This window comes from Macrosteles quadrilineatus, unplaced genomic scaffold (assembly GCF_028750875.1).
Source record: "Macrosteles quadrilineatus isolate MER2022 unplaced genomic scaffold, UCM_ALF_1.0 Scaffold_5__1_contigs__length_97177068, whole genome shotgun sequence".
NCBI classification, from domain to species: Eukaryota; Metazoa; Arthropoda; class Insecta; order Hemiptera; family Cicadellidae; genus Macrosteles; species Macrosteles quadrilineatus.
In genome coordinates, this window is record NW_026542598.1 from 92,266,195 (window position 1) to 92,279,778 (window position 13,584).

The 13,584-nt window shown below is 33.6% G+C and overlaps 1 protein-coding gene across 1 annotated transcript; it reads left to right on the forward strand.

The window, feature by feature from the left end:
* The first annotated feature begins 8,785 nt into the window (after nt 1–8,785).
* Nucleotides 8,786–10,213, forward strand: LOC128995962 (uncharacterized). The gene is made up of 2 exons (XM_054421046.1): nt 8,786–9,044; nt 9,827–10,213. Exons 1-2 carry the CDS (start codon nt 8,822–8,824, stop codon nt 10,063–10,065), a joined length of 462 nt encoding a protein of 153 aa, XP_054277021.1. The 5' UTR covers nt 8,786–8,821; the 3' UTR covers nt 10,066–10,213.
* Nucleotides 10,214–13,584: the final 3,371 nt, after the last annotated feature.

Genomic DNA, 13,584 nt, shown 5'->3' on the forward strand with positions numbered 1-13,584 from the left:
CTTTTTTCGCCGTTTCATCCAGCTCGTACATTTTATCTACTTCAGTCTTTGTCCAGTTGAAGCTCTTGTATGTAGCCTCCGGTTCAAAATACGCTGGAATCCATTTTGGAGGACCTCGCTCGAGCAATGCTTTTCCGTAATGAACCGTAATGTTTGTGTATTCGTCAATGAACTGAGATAGATTATCTAGACTCATGGAGTACACTAGCATTTGTTCTAACACTTGTGGGCCTTCCTCCTCGATGAGGTACATCAAGTTTTCGTTCACTGTATCGTCCATGTGCTTGATGATCTGAACGAGTCTGTGAATCCTTCGAGTCATCGCCTGAACACTCGTCGGCTTCACCTCGCTCCAATCTACTTTCTTATCTTCTTCCTCATCGGAGAAATGTAGTTCGTTCACATCCAATGGAGAACTATTACACAGCCAGGCAACAAACAGGACGTTGGCAAGAATAACAAAAAATCCCACTCTACACCCCATTTCTACTAATTATTGCCAAATTATTTTTCTAAACAAGTTTTTTATGAGGTTAGATTATGATTGCTAACTTTGTGTAGCTATGAGGCAATGAATAGTTCATATATCTGATTAAATCAGTTTAGTCTCACTGATTAAAATGTCATTTCACAATTGACGTGACACAAAAATGTTTCTATATTTTCTTCTCGTTCTTGTGTGGAATCAAGTGCACGTAGAAGCCTCACTTCAAGATGACGTCTCCAGACTATGTGCCCATCTGAAGGTTTTAGACGACAGGATTTTCAAAACGCTCAAAGAACTGCCTAAATACGAGGGCGAATATGTTGTTAAAGACATCAAGGATTATAATTCTGGACTGAATAAGTTGCTTCAGTTTTTGATTGATGATAGAAACTCCACTCTTGAGGTAGAAGAAGCTGTTGAGTTATTGAAAGACGGAGCTCCAAATTATTTTGAAGCTAACGTTGATCCAGATAAAGCGAAGCTGCATTGGGGTTGGCTAGACAAAGGGCTCGGAGAAATTTACCAGCTGAGAGCAGAGTCAATCAAAATGTGGAGCAATATTAATAGACAATCACGTATGATCACTCTCGAGTATTACTCGTATCCAGAAGGAATGAATTACACCGGATATCAGGGTTCCAACATTCAACCCCTTAGAGAAAAAGAATGATCACTTTGGAATTTAATAGTCTTCTTTACGTTACAGCGGTGGAGTAAACCGTAGCAAATTTACTTAAACTTACTTTAGAACTATTGTATCATTTACTAATCTTATGTCTTATCTCTTTAGATTTGAATTAACTAGTGATTTTAACATTTTCAACCGTTGACATGATTATTTACGTTTTTCTCGCTTCAAGTTGGAGCTGTGTGCTTTCTGACTCTACGATTACCGATAGAGTCGTTTGGCTTTGTAGAACTCTGAGAGAAATGGATGAAAGAATTGCAAAAACTTTTGAAGAATTGCCTACAGAGGGAGGGGAGTTTGTTTTGAAGGATATATCAGATTACAACGCTGGACTTAAGAGGTTACTTCAGATGCTGAAGGAAAACAAGAAAGCAATTCTGGATGTAAAAGAAGCAGCGGACATGATGAGAGTTGGAGCTCCAGTGTATAGCAAAGTTTCCATTGATTATGGAAAAGCTAAGTCTAATTGGGGATGGCTACAGGAGGGGATTAATAAAGTCCAAAAACTAAAGGCATCTTCGCTTGAGATATGGACAAGCATTAATCAATTAACTTCAGTTTAGTGTTTTGTTTTGTGAAACAATGTCAATTACTGTCAATTTTTACGACTAGTTGTAAGTATGTATGTATGAACTCTTGTAATTGTTAGGAAAGTTTTTGTTATTTTTAAAAATCATTGCAGAATTTTTTCAGTATTTCCCAAGCTTTCGTACTCTTTGTGATGTCAATAAAATATAAATCCATTTTATAATCTATTTTTATGGGGGTCTTTTTTAAAGCTATTTCAGAAAATACCTAAGTCTAGTACATATTTTTTTATAACTGATTTAATTTAATTTGATTTAATTAATTTAATGTTTGATCAATTTTTTTAAGTATATTCATTAAAATCAAGTTATTTGAATTCCTCTCTGTCAATCTCATACTTTTAGTTACCAGGTTCAGTGACTTCTAAACTATTTAACTTCCAAGAAAGGCATGTCAAATGAAACTCATTTAACAGTTTAATCTTTTCAAAATAATTCTTGTTGATTTACATATAACATGTATTGTCAAACTCTATTGAATCTTCTATTCAATATAACCTTCAACTGATGGAGATGTAATGATATACTTATCATATGAATGACGTGATAGCAATTGAACACAACCTACCAAACTAAAAGCAAGGATGTTAGTTGCTGTTGCATTAAGTATATTAGTTTCAAATTTACCGAACGTACAAAGTGATTCCACACCGTCCCCTGAGGCAATAAAACGCATTGACGAGTTGTGCAAAACAATCAAAGCGACCGATCAAGCCATTTACTTGGCTCTTGAAACAACGCATGAACCAAGCAGAGACAAGCACATGTTGAAGAAGAATCTTGACGACTACAACACAGCTTTGGTCGACCTGATAAAAATGTCGGTTGATCATCGAGACGATGTTTTGCGAATGGGGAAAGAAATATTCGATGAAGGGCTGCCTAAATATTTTAGAGTCGAGTTTGCCGAGTACAAACTGCAAGATGAGTTAGACATGACGAGCGACGAGATTGAGAATATCTACGTTTTCAGAGGACGAGCGATGGAAATATGGAGCGATCTTCACGTCAGACTTGGGATTCCGTGGTAAATTCTTCGTAACGTAATGCTTAATACTTCGGTGATTCAAGGTAGAATATTCAGTCAACAATTAAGTGTAACACACTGGATCAACACAAAAGTGAAATACAAGAACTAAAATCTTATGAACCGGTATTTTAAGTGATTTAAAATAAATTTTTGTTTGAAATATATTGGTTTGCTGCAGTTAGAACTGTATAAATATATGCTTATGTGATGTATTAAAACCAAAACAGTATGGGAAGTGGATTTTGTGAACTATAACCAAAGTTCAAGTGCTAACAACAATCGTGGTAAAGTAATTTCAATTCTTAAGTTTGGAAATTATTATTATTTATCATTTATCATGTCCTTCTCTATTGGATTTGAGGCATTTATGTAAGAAGACGTAAAGAGCCTTTTAGACAGAGTTCTGAGAGAAATTCTCAAAAATACTTCTTAAAAAACATCTACAATCCATAAAAATCTCTTGTTTAAATTTAATCACAGCCCATTTTTTTTATGAAAAAATCCTTGTATTATTATTATTATTATTGAACCAACAAAAGATTTTTGCCATTAAATTTTGAGCTAACTAAAGAAAATACCCCCGCCGCAGCAAACCTGTAGACTAAGCGAATTTCCATTTGACTGATTTGATTTACACTAAAATGTCTACTTAAAAATATAACATTCATTCCCCGATTTAAATAGAATTAGTTTAACAAGTACTTAGGTTTGCTGCATCAGGGAGGGTAAAACTTTTTTTGTAAAATGTTAATAGTTAGTAAGAAATAAAAACATTATCCAAATTTGATCAAAATATGTTCATAAACAAGCAAACTACAACAGTTTACTTATTCTCCATAAGAATAACATGGGAATTTTAAATTTACAATTTTTTGGAATTTTCTCCGTAACCATTAGGCGCATAATAACGCTTCAATATACAAAATTATTTGTTTTTTTAAGCTCTACAAAATGGGTTGGAAAGAAATTGCTAAATTTTATGTTTTTTGGGTCAAAAATGGGAAAAACCTATTTTTACTCCATAAAACCCCCCGTAAACCCCAGTTCCCATGGTCCGATCATGCTGGATCGCGAACTCGTTCAAATAAACGTAGGTTTACACGTTTGTACCAAATTTCATCAAAATCGGATGATTTTTGCTCGAGTTATCGTGCTAACGGACACATATATATATATATATATATAAATATATATATATATATATATATGAATTTGAACGGATGGTGTTTTTGGCCTCTAGGGACTTCAAAACGAAAAAAAAAATCGGTCCCGCGTCCAGGTCTTACCATGAGTACTACGGTAATAGCTTATTCCCTATATGGGAAATTCGCTAAAACAATCAGCTAACTCAATTTTGAGCTAAGTGTTAAATGTCATGGAACATTAGGTCTAAATTTTATTTTGAACAAGTATTAGGTTATGCAATGTAATTTATAACCTATTAAACATGTAATGGGATTAAAACATTATTGTGACAACATGTCATTGAGAGACTAATCTATTGCCTTTAGATTTTAAATACTGATTACATAACTAGTTTATATTAGTGCCACCATGATGACAATTTACATATACGTTGAACTAATGATTTGCAATAACTACTTTAACCTAAACGGTTAGCAGTTAAGTAAAATAATGAGTCAAATTAAATTACTTTATTTATATTTACTGTAGTTTTTTTATGCTGCTAAATACCAATATAAACGACAAAATGAAATACTTGACCACAAATCTAGTGTTTGCACTATTCATTTCTCTGTGTGCAGTGACAGCACAAAAAACCGAAGCACCCTTCGTACACGAGTACGAAGTCTCGGAAATCACTCAGATGTTGATCGACGCAGACAACGAACTCGTCGGAAAGTTACAAAACAGGAAAAAAGGAGAAGGTGAATCCGTTATGAACCAAGTCCGAGAGTTCAACGACAACTTGACTTCAATTATCGAAAGGCACAAGGAAAATATGAAGAGGGCGATGAACGAAACTATTTTGGAAGCTGCTCCGCTGATAGATCACGGCGGACCTCACTTCATTGGCTTTTACTCGGATCAGCACACGTTAGAGCAAGCGTTTGGATTAAACAATGTTTCATCAAGGATTATGATTTGCCAGCGTCAAAACACTATAGATATTTACGAGGACTTTGTTTGGTTTTTCAAACAAGCAGCTGCGGAAAACGACGAGAACGAGTCTTCAGAATGAGTTTTTTTCAATGAATCGTTTGTTGAACTTTAGTGAAGTGAAAGCATGTTAACCAATAAGGAGTAAACTGTATAACATCAAATTCCGCAGTATTTTTATGCACGGACTGAACTTTCCAACAGGGTAGGTTTAAGGTGAGATATGAACCTTATGATATGGTAATCAGTGGTAAAAGATTACGGAAATAACATATTACGAGCATCTAACGTACTTTTACTAATCCTGAAATACCTATGTTGTATCATTGACTTCGGATCTGCAAGTAAACTCTAATAATATTTAAAGCCTGTTCACGTGTTTTATGTTCGCTACACAATCAAAACTTCAAAACACACTTTACACATAACCACAGTAGTAGAAACATAACTTAAAATTGTAATAGCTGATTTATAAGGACGGCAAGTTTTCAAAACGGTATCTTTAAGGGAGTATGTCAACATTGATTGACAATTTCAACTGCAAATAAAGTAAATAAACAATAAAAATGCTAATGGTGCTGATATAGGTACACAAATATGTATATTATTATTACTTAAGTATTTTAAATCTTTATTAATTAGTATGGTGGCATTAACATTTCTATAAAATACTGCTACAGTTTAGGTAAAACAATCCAGTTATTCCTTTAAAAAATAAATAAATAAAAAGGAAGAGTGTATAAATGTCGTACATTTGTTGAACGGCTTGTTTGTTAAATGTGCTTTAGTGAAATTTTGAATTTTTCTAGAAAGAACACTAGCTTTAATTTTTTTCATAATGGGTTGAAAAACTGAATGCCTTCTCAGAAAGTAGCAAAACAAACTTAGTTAATTAAACTTCCTATGTTAGCCTTTAGGACACCAAAGTTAAATTATGTGTACTGTGAATTTTATTGGATATTATGTTATATTTCAGGTCGTTTCTATTCAGACCTACTGGAAATTGTGTATAGTAGTTGTGTTGTAGTGATAATAATTATGGAAGAGGGAGGTATACTATGGAAGGTGGTATCGTTGACTAGGTCTATACACTTCTCAATTGACTATTACTCTCTCTACTGTAGGCTACTTATAATCAGTGTGCGAATCGGCTGCAAATCTCACTTCAACGCTTTTCACATCGTAAAAATTGCAGAATTGCTGTTTTATTGTAAAATTATCGGATTTAAAATGCATATTGTATAGGCCTATGATGAAATAAAAACATATTTGGTCACACAACATTTGTTTACAAGATTATTTTTCACATTAAAACTGCAAGAAACTTTGTCTTTATAAGTGTAAACTAGCTGATCTGAATTGTACACGGTTTTAACTGACTACTGAATTCCGTACGTAGGACGGGCTAACACCTCGTATATTATTATATTATAATTCCGAAGGTGAACACTCCATCCCATTCACTATCCACACAATGATTTGATATTAAAATGGTTAAATGATAGTTCTTAAACTTATATTAAAGAATAATCACTTTAATCTGATAATTTAAATAGTCTTATAACATTTTTACCTAGTTTTAGAATTGTGTCTTGTTCTCAGAAGTTAATAAGTTATTATCAAATGGATTTATAACATGGTTCTTTCTTTAGGTATCATCAAAGTCTTCTTCTATTTAGTAATTTTAAGCGTTGTTTCACCTCAAACTGAAAACCAAGAAATAAATTATGAAAAAGAGACGGTTTCATATTTATGCAAGTTTCTAATCGAAACCGATAAAAAACTAAACAAAGAGTACAGAACTAGACCAAAAGGTAATGGTGAAACAATTATTAACCTAGTAAAAAACTACAATCAGGCTATGGCTTCAATTGTTTCAAGGGCAAAACACGATGAAACAATAGGTAAAAACTGTACGATTGCTGAAGCCGAAGAGTTAATAGACTATGGAGGCCCGGAGTTTGTACATTTCTATGTAGATACGCCGTTACATGAAGTGTTGTTTGGCTTGAACAATGTTTCTTCAAAGGTTCTTCATAATGAACGACACAACACTGTCAAACTTTGGCAAGAATTCTTCAAGTGTTACAGTAAAATACCGGACGAAGATGACGTTAGTTTTGAGTAGAGCTGTGTGCTACAACTGAAAACAACGTAAACATTTTAGAAAAGTGTTGTGCTATTTTCAAAAGGAGGATGTTGAAATTGCCTTGTAAATGTTGATGGTTTACAGTGTTACATTTTGAATGCAACCAAAACAGTCTTAAACATAAAACTGATAAGTTTGTGAGTAATCTTAATTCTACATAATATTAAACACTACGTTGGTTGTTAAACGCTCTAAAATCTCAACTTTTCATCAAAAATTATATTATTTTAAGATGTGTCATGTGATAAAAACAATTCTCTTTGCTCTCCTTACATTTTATCTCTCAAATGTGTCATTCAGCGATTCTGTTTCAAATGATGAGCTAAACAAACTGTGTTTGAAGATTAACAAAACCGATTTCAAAATTAAAGAGCTCTATCACCTTCTTCCGCCAAGGGAGGGCAACAAAATGCTAAAATATTTACAAGAATATGAGGATCTATTTTATAAACTGACAAACTACGTTCTTTCAAACAACTCAATCACACAGGAATCGTGTCAGTATATTCTGCGTCCAGGAGCAGCGAGGTATTTTTACGCACTTTACGACGACGAGCTGCTGAAATACTATTTCAAATGGACTGCTCCTTACGACAAAAACAAAGGGAAATATGAAGAAATGCTGGATTTCAGAGTGAAAACTTTCAACCTATGGAACCAGCTTCACGACTTTTTAGGATTAAGTTATTTCAATTTTTATATGAGTTAAACATTTTGTAGTTTGTTGCTTATTTTTTTAATTTTATCCTTTAATTTTTTAACACATTCACTACCAGATCACACAAGAGTGCTCACACAGAGGAGTGTGACGTCTGGTAGGCAACAAGTTAAAATAAACATTGTACAAAGACTTTGCTTACAGTTTGAATAAGGTTTCAGTTTCAAGTACCTATTCTGTTGTGTATGAAAGCTAGTGTTTTGATATTTTTAAGAACCAATTTTATTGTACAAATATTTGAAAATAAGAAAATAAGTCGTTCTGGGACTTTTTTATGTACCACATCTACTCTAACTCATCATGTTAAAATTGACGATATATAAGTTACAATCATAAGTTTACAATGGAGATCAATTTCAACCAGTTCAAGATGTGTGGGAGGTTTGAGGGAGAGGCTCAACATTGACAGTCACACCACTAGACGCTAGTTGTATTGAATTGATTCAACTGCAATTGATCAAAAATAACAAAACTGAGGATGGTGGGTGAAGAATCAAGAATCAAGAGTTTTATTGCCATTGACCTTTCTTTGTACAAAGGAATAGACATAGTCAAAACACGGGAGTTCTTTTACTCATGGTCATCCTACTCAATGCATGTCATAATTTGGCCCAATAGAAGACAATCAGAAAAAAACGATTCTTAGCTTTAGAAATTAGTTAAAATATAATCCCTTGTACTGTACTGCTAAGTTATAATTTAAAAAAATCTTGGTTACTCTCATTGTAATTTTCAAAATTAGGTTTGATTCATTACAGGAGAAGTTGTCTTATTAATTAGTGTTGACTAGAAATTATGTTATAAATACTTTGCAATAATACCATGCTGCAAAAACCGATTCTTTTCTATCATTATACATACAGCCTTATTCAATAATACTGAACTAAACCTCTCAATTACATTGAAGTCATATTAAAAGACATCAACTTTAGTGTCTTCACATGTTTACATAACAATAAATATCCTAAACACTCTCTGATAACTGAGTCAATCAAATCACCACAATCTGTTTATGTGACACAGTTAGTTGTAACACCTAACATGCGTTCCCTCGCACTTGTGTGCTCCATTTTAGTGTTCTCCGCCAACGCAGCTCCGTTCATCGGCAAGTTGAGCAATGTCGGCAACGCTGTGCGCAACATTGGAGCCAGTTTGTTCAACAAGTTGTCCGGAGGTCAAGTTCCCCCGTTACCACCAGCTGTTGCCGAGGGAGATCTTCTACGACAACTCGAGTTTATGAACAAGATGTTGAAGCAAGTCCGAGGTAAAACGATTGTTGAATCTCCAGAATAAATTTATTAGAACCATGATTGTTTTAGAGTACAGCACGATTACTAGAAAAATATTGGTATGGATCATAAACATAAACAAATGACATTGTTGGCCCGAATCCTATACTAATCGCATTGAACATATGTTTTGTCAGTTCCATTTAAGCAATGTTAAATAATGTTTATTTTCGGGCCAAAAACGTCATTTGTTTACGTTTATGATCCATACCGGTAATTTTCTAGTAATTGTGGAGTCCAGTATAAGGCTTGTGTTAAGGATAAGTTTCGTGAACTTGGTGTTTTAACAGTAAAGTAATATGTATGAATGTGTTATATAACACAAAATCAACCAAATTGCTGGGCTATAATCATACTTGCACAAAAATAATTAGAAATCGGAACTACACTAATTTCAATTTTACAAGGGAAAGACCTCTTGGGTGCAAGAAATTGTAATAGATTGCCAGAAAGGTTTGAAAAATAAGAGTAATGTAGACAAAATTTAGGGTGCATGATGCTTAAAGGTATTTTTGTTTGAGAACACAACTTGATATTTTATTAAATATCAAAGACTACTCAAATGGTCTAATGGAGGAACGTGGGGCTTCTGTCTCTGTGGTCCCGGGTTCAAATTCCGCCAGTACTATGGTTTTTGGCTATAACCTAGCATCCGAGGATTTGAAGGTAGGACGAAAAATTTAATTTTACTATTTATAAATAAGCTCTGTCATCTTTCATTGTAGATTTTGCTAAGAATAATTTGATTTGATTCGAGGTTTCGTGATGAGCCCTTCACCGCTGATCAGAGAAAAGATGCGGCCGTACTTGCAAACTCTGGTGGACCAAGTGATTCCGCAATTCGAGCAGTTGCAGTTCACTAACGAGGAACTGCAGCACATTTACAAGTTGAGGCCGGAAGACATCGTAAAGTTTCGCGCTTTGTTGGTCGATACAATCGATGAACTGAAGATGATGAGATCATCCATGAATAAGGAGCCAAAGCCTAACTGCTAGGGCTGGTTTGATCAGGTTTTGTATATAAACACATTTTGTGATTTTAAAGTTTTGTTCACAAAAGTTAAAATGAATTTGTACAAATGTTCAGTTTTGTTATTAAATCATGACTACTTTTAAAAACTAGTTTAGTCATTATGCTGAATTTTATATGCCTTTATACATCTATATTAAAAATTATTAGTTTTTCCCGAGTCGGTTTGGCTCTTCTACCCGACCGATTTTCATAATTTTGGTCTTAAATTAAAGCTATGCAAGCACAGATTTGCCATCAAGCATCATTATTCATTTATCTACTTTATTACTCAACCAAAAAAACATAAATCTATTTTTTAATTTTTACTTCAATTACAGATGTATTAGCAGTTATAATTACATTATCCTTTGAGTTTTGGTCTAAGAACCTTCAATAAAATACCAGCTTTCATTAGAGCTTTATTATATCTGTACAGAAGATGAAAAAAGTTACAAACAGGCAAAATAAATCTAATTATTTAATCTTTCACTGCATTTTTAGAATTTTTAGAAGATTGTAGATTGCAATACCTTAAGTGACCATATCTTGTTGCCAATGATCCAAGATACAAAATAAATAACGAAAATAGCATAAAAACCGAGTCTCTTACATAGAAATATTCTGTTAGTAATTTAAGAACGTTTGCAGGGATAGAGGAGAAATCAACGTTATAAATGTCGTTGAAATTCCAAAAAATTATAAAATTCATCAACACTTTTTTAAACACACAGAGTTGAAACAATTTTAGGTTTCTTGGGGAAAATGAGAATGTAAATCTTTCAAAATTGAGCTCAAATTATTGGGAGTACAGTATATTGTTTGTTCATTAACTCCAAAAATTTTATTATATAAGTTTTTTTATTGTATCAGGCACTATATCAGTGATCATATTTGTCTTGTAACAATAACAGTTTAAAACTGATTGTTGAGCTATTACACTGACTCATAAAGATTATAATTTATCTGATCGTACAACCTCATGAACAGTTTTAAATTTGTCATTACAGTAAATAACTACCAACGACATTATTATGTAATTACTGCAAAATAAAATTAAGCAATGTAAACTCTGTTCACTGAATATGGTTGTAAAATAAATCTCACAAAACGTTTCAGTTCATTACACGCAATCAACATGATCAAAATATTAACAACGTAAACTTGATAACAAATTCTGTATTCAACTTCAATATGAAGGTAACCCTAATTAGTGTGTTCACTCTAATACTCGGACTAGGATCACATGGACAATTCGACCCGCAGATTCGCATATTGGGCAATCTAGTTCTGGCGATCGGAAATCACTTGTTCGCGAGATTTACAGACACTGAAGTGCCGTCGGGTTACGAGAATGGAACTTTCTTCGAGCAAGTAAACTACATCCACACAATGCTACACAGAATGAGGGATTTGTTTGTAAAACCTCCAGAACATCTCAAGAGTCAGTTTAGAGATTTGACACAGACTTTCATCTTCCAAGTGCAGTCGCAAGTGCCGAGTTTGGAGATAGAAGATCAAATTTTGAAAGAGAAGTTCGGCTTGACTGACGCCGATGTGAAAAACTTTCACGATATGGCCAAAGACTGCAAGACGTTTGTGGAACAAATCGTTGAGACGCGAGGGGAGGAGATTCCTGATAAATACTTGTAAATATTTCACTTGTTGTTTTGTTTTCCTGTTTATTGTACATATTTGAATTTTGATTTTGAGGATGGTTCACACCGCAGCTGGAAGCATTTTGTTTTAGCTATTTGTATTGTTATTAAACCTCGCATGAATATCTCTTTTGTCAACTGATTTGACTTAATCATTTTAGATTATTTAATTCAGGATTAAATATTTTTGACACAGACACTTGAGAAAGTTAATATTATAGATAAGTGCAGGATGAATGAAATAGTAGCTAGTAGCTAGTAGCTGTGTTATCGCTGTCTCGATTAATCTATTGGTTAATTATTTACCAATTATATTTTAAGACTAGCTGAATCTTTGGCAATGATTACTCAATGGGAGGGAAATGGTAAAATTTAAAAATGACACTTAGCTTCAAAAAACCTGTTCAGTCAGTGAATCCTATTATCCTTACAGTGAAATATTCTACAGTATTTTGCATTTCGGATTTACTAATTGTCACCTCTGTAAGAAGTCATTACTAGGCACTAGGCACCATTTTTTAATTTACCTTTGAATTTATAAATTTTGAAACCAATTACCGGTTCCAAAAACAAATTAAAATCTAAGGACAGTATAAAAATAGTTGATTTATTATTATTCCTGGGTTAAAGGTTACTGTTTGGAAACAGAAATCTTGTAAAACACATGCATTTTGATAGCAGACAAAGGTAGAACAGATTCTTTGACCATTCGTGGTTCTCTTTTAGTATTGAGTGTTATTAATTATTACACTTATTTTTATCACCCCTACAGCAGGAGAAATATTGCACTATAGGTAAATGCCTAAAGTATATTATTAAATAAACCGCCTTAGCCTTGAAATTATCTTAAATCCTGCCAGAGTTACGCAAATGTTTTAGTTGCCAACAAAAAAATACTCTTTTCATTTATTTAACGTAAATAATTATATGAAGTTAATTAATAATTAACTTTACAAATAATTATACAAGAAAAAATTGTTCCTTAATAAATATAAATAAATGGGGGAGGACCCGGAATAGATGTTATATGTGTCTTATTTTTATAGAAAAGCAGAGAATTCTCTAAACAATGAAATCACTGTGACAAAGGAGAAATTAGTTTGCGCTTTTGTCTTGTTGCCACTGATTTATTTTTTTGCTATCTCAAATTTGTTCACTATCTTGTTTACACATTCAATTAAATAGTCATTACACACTTAAACATAACTCATTATTTAATTTACATCCCATTTAGCGAAATTACAAGCAAACTATTTCCATTAGACTAATCTGTGACGATGAATCACGTTAGCATGTTCTACGGTTACTACACGTTAGGCTGCGTTTCCGTAGTGTTCAGTGCTGTTCCCCACTGGCAAAGACAAATCCCGTACAACGACATCGCCCACCTTTACCACTCCATGTATCGGGAGATGTTCATACCTTTCAAGGAAACCAATCGGACAGCGGGAAATGTGATTTTAGACAAAATGGAGAAAGTTATGGAAGGAGTGAGAGAGCTTCACCACCTAACGGACGTAACACCGGAACAGGAGTTTCACAAGAAGTATTTGATGCCGGTGAGGTTCATGATCCTCCGAGGTAAGAAGCAATGGAACATGATAACTTATCGAGATCAAGAACTGATAGATAAGTACGGATGGAGTGATTCTGAACTTCAACGCTTCAGAGAAATCTACAGGGAGGTTATGGACCTAGTGAATGAAATGGAGGAGTTTTGTGCGGTTCGCCACATAGACCTGTCTGACAAAAGATAAAAATTTGAAACGTTAAAAAAAGTGTTTAAATTTTGTTCTGTTTTCAATTTAAAATTCAGGGAGAAATTCTTTGAAGTTAGGGTATTGTGGT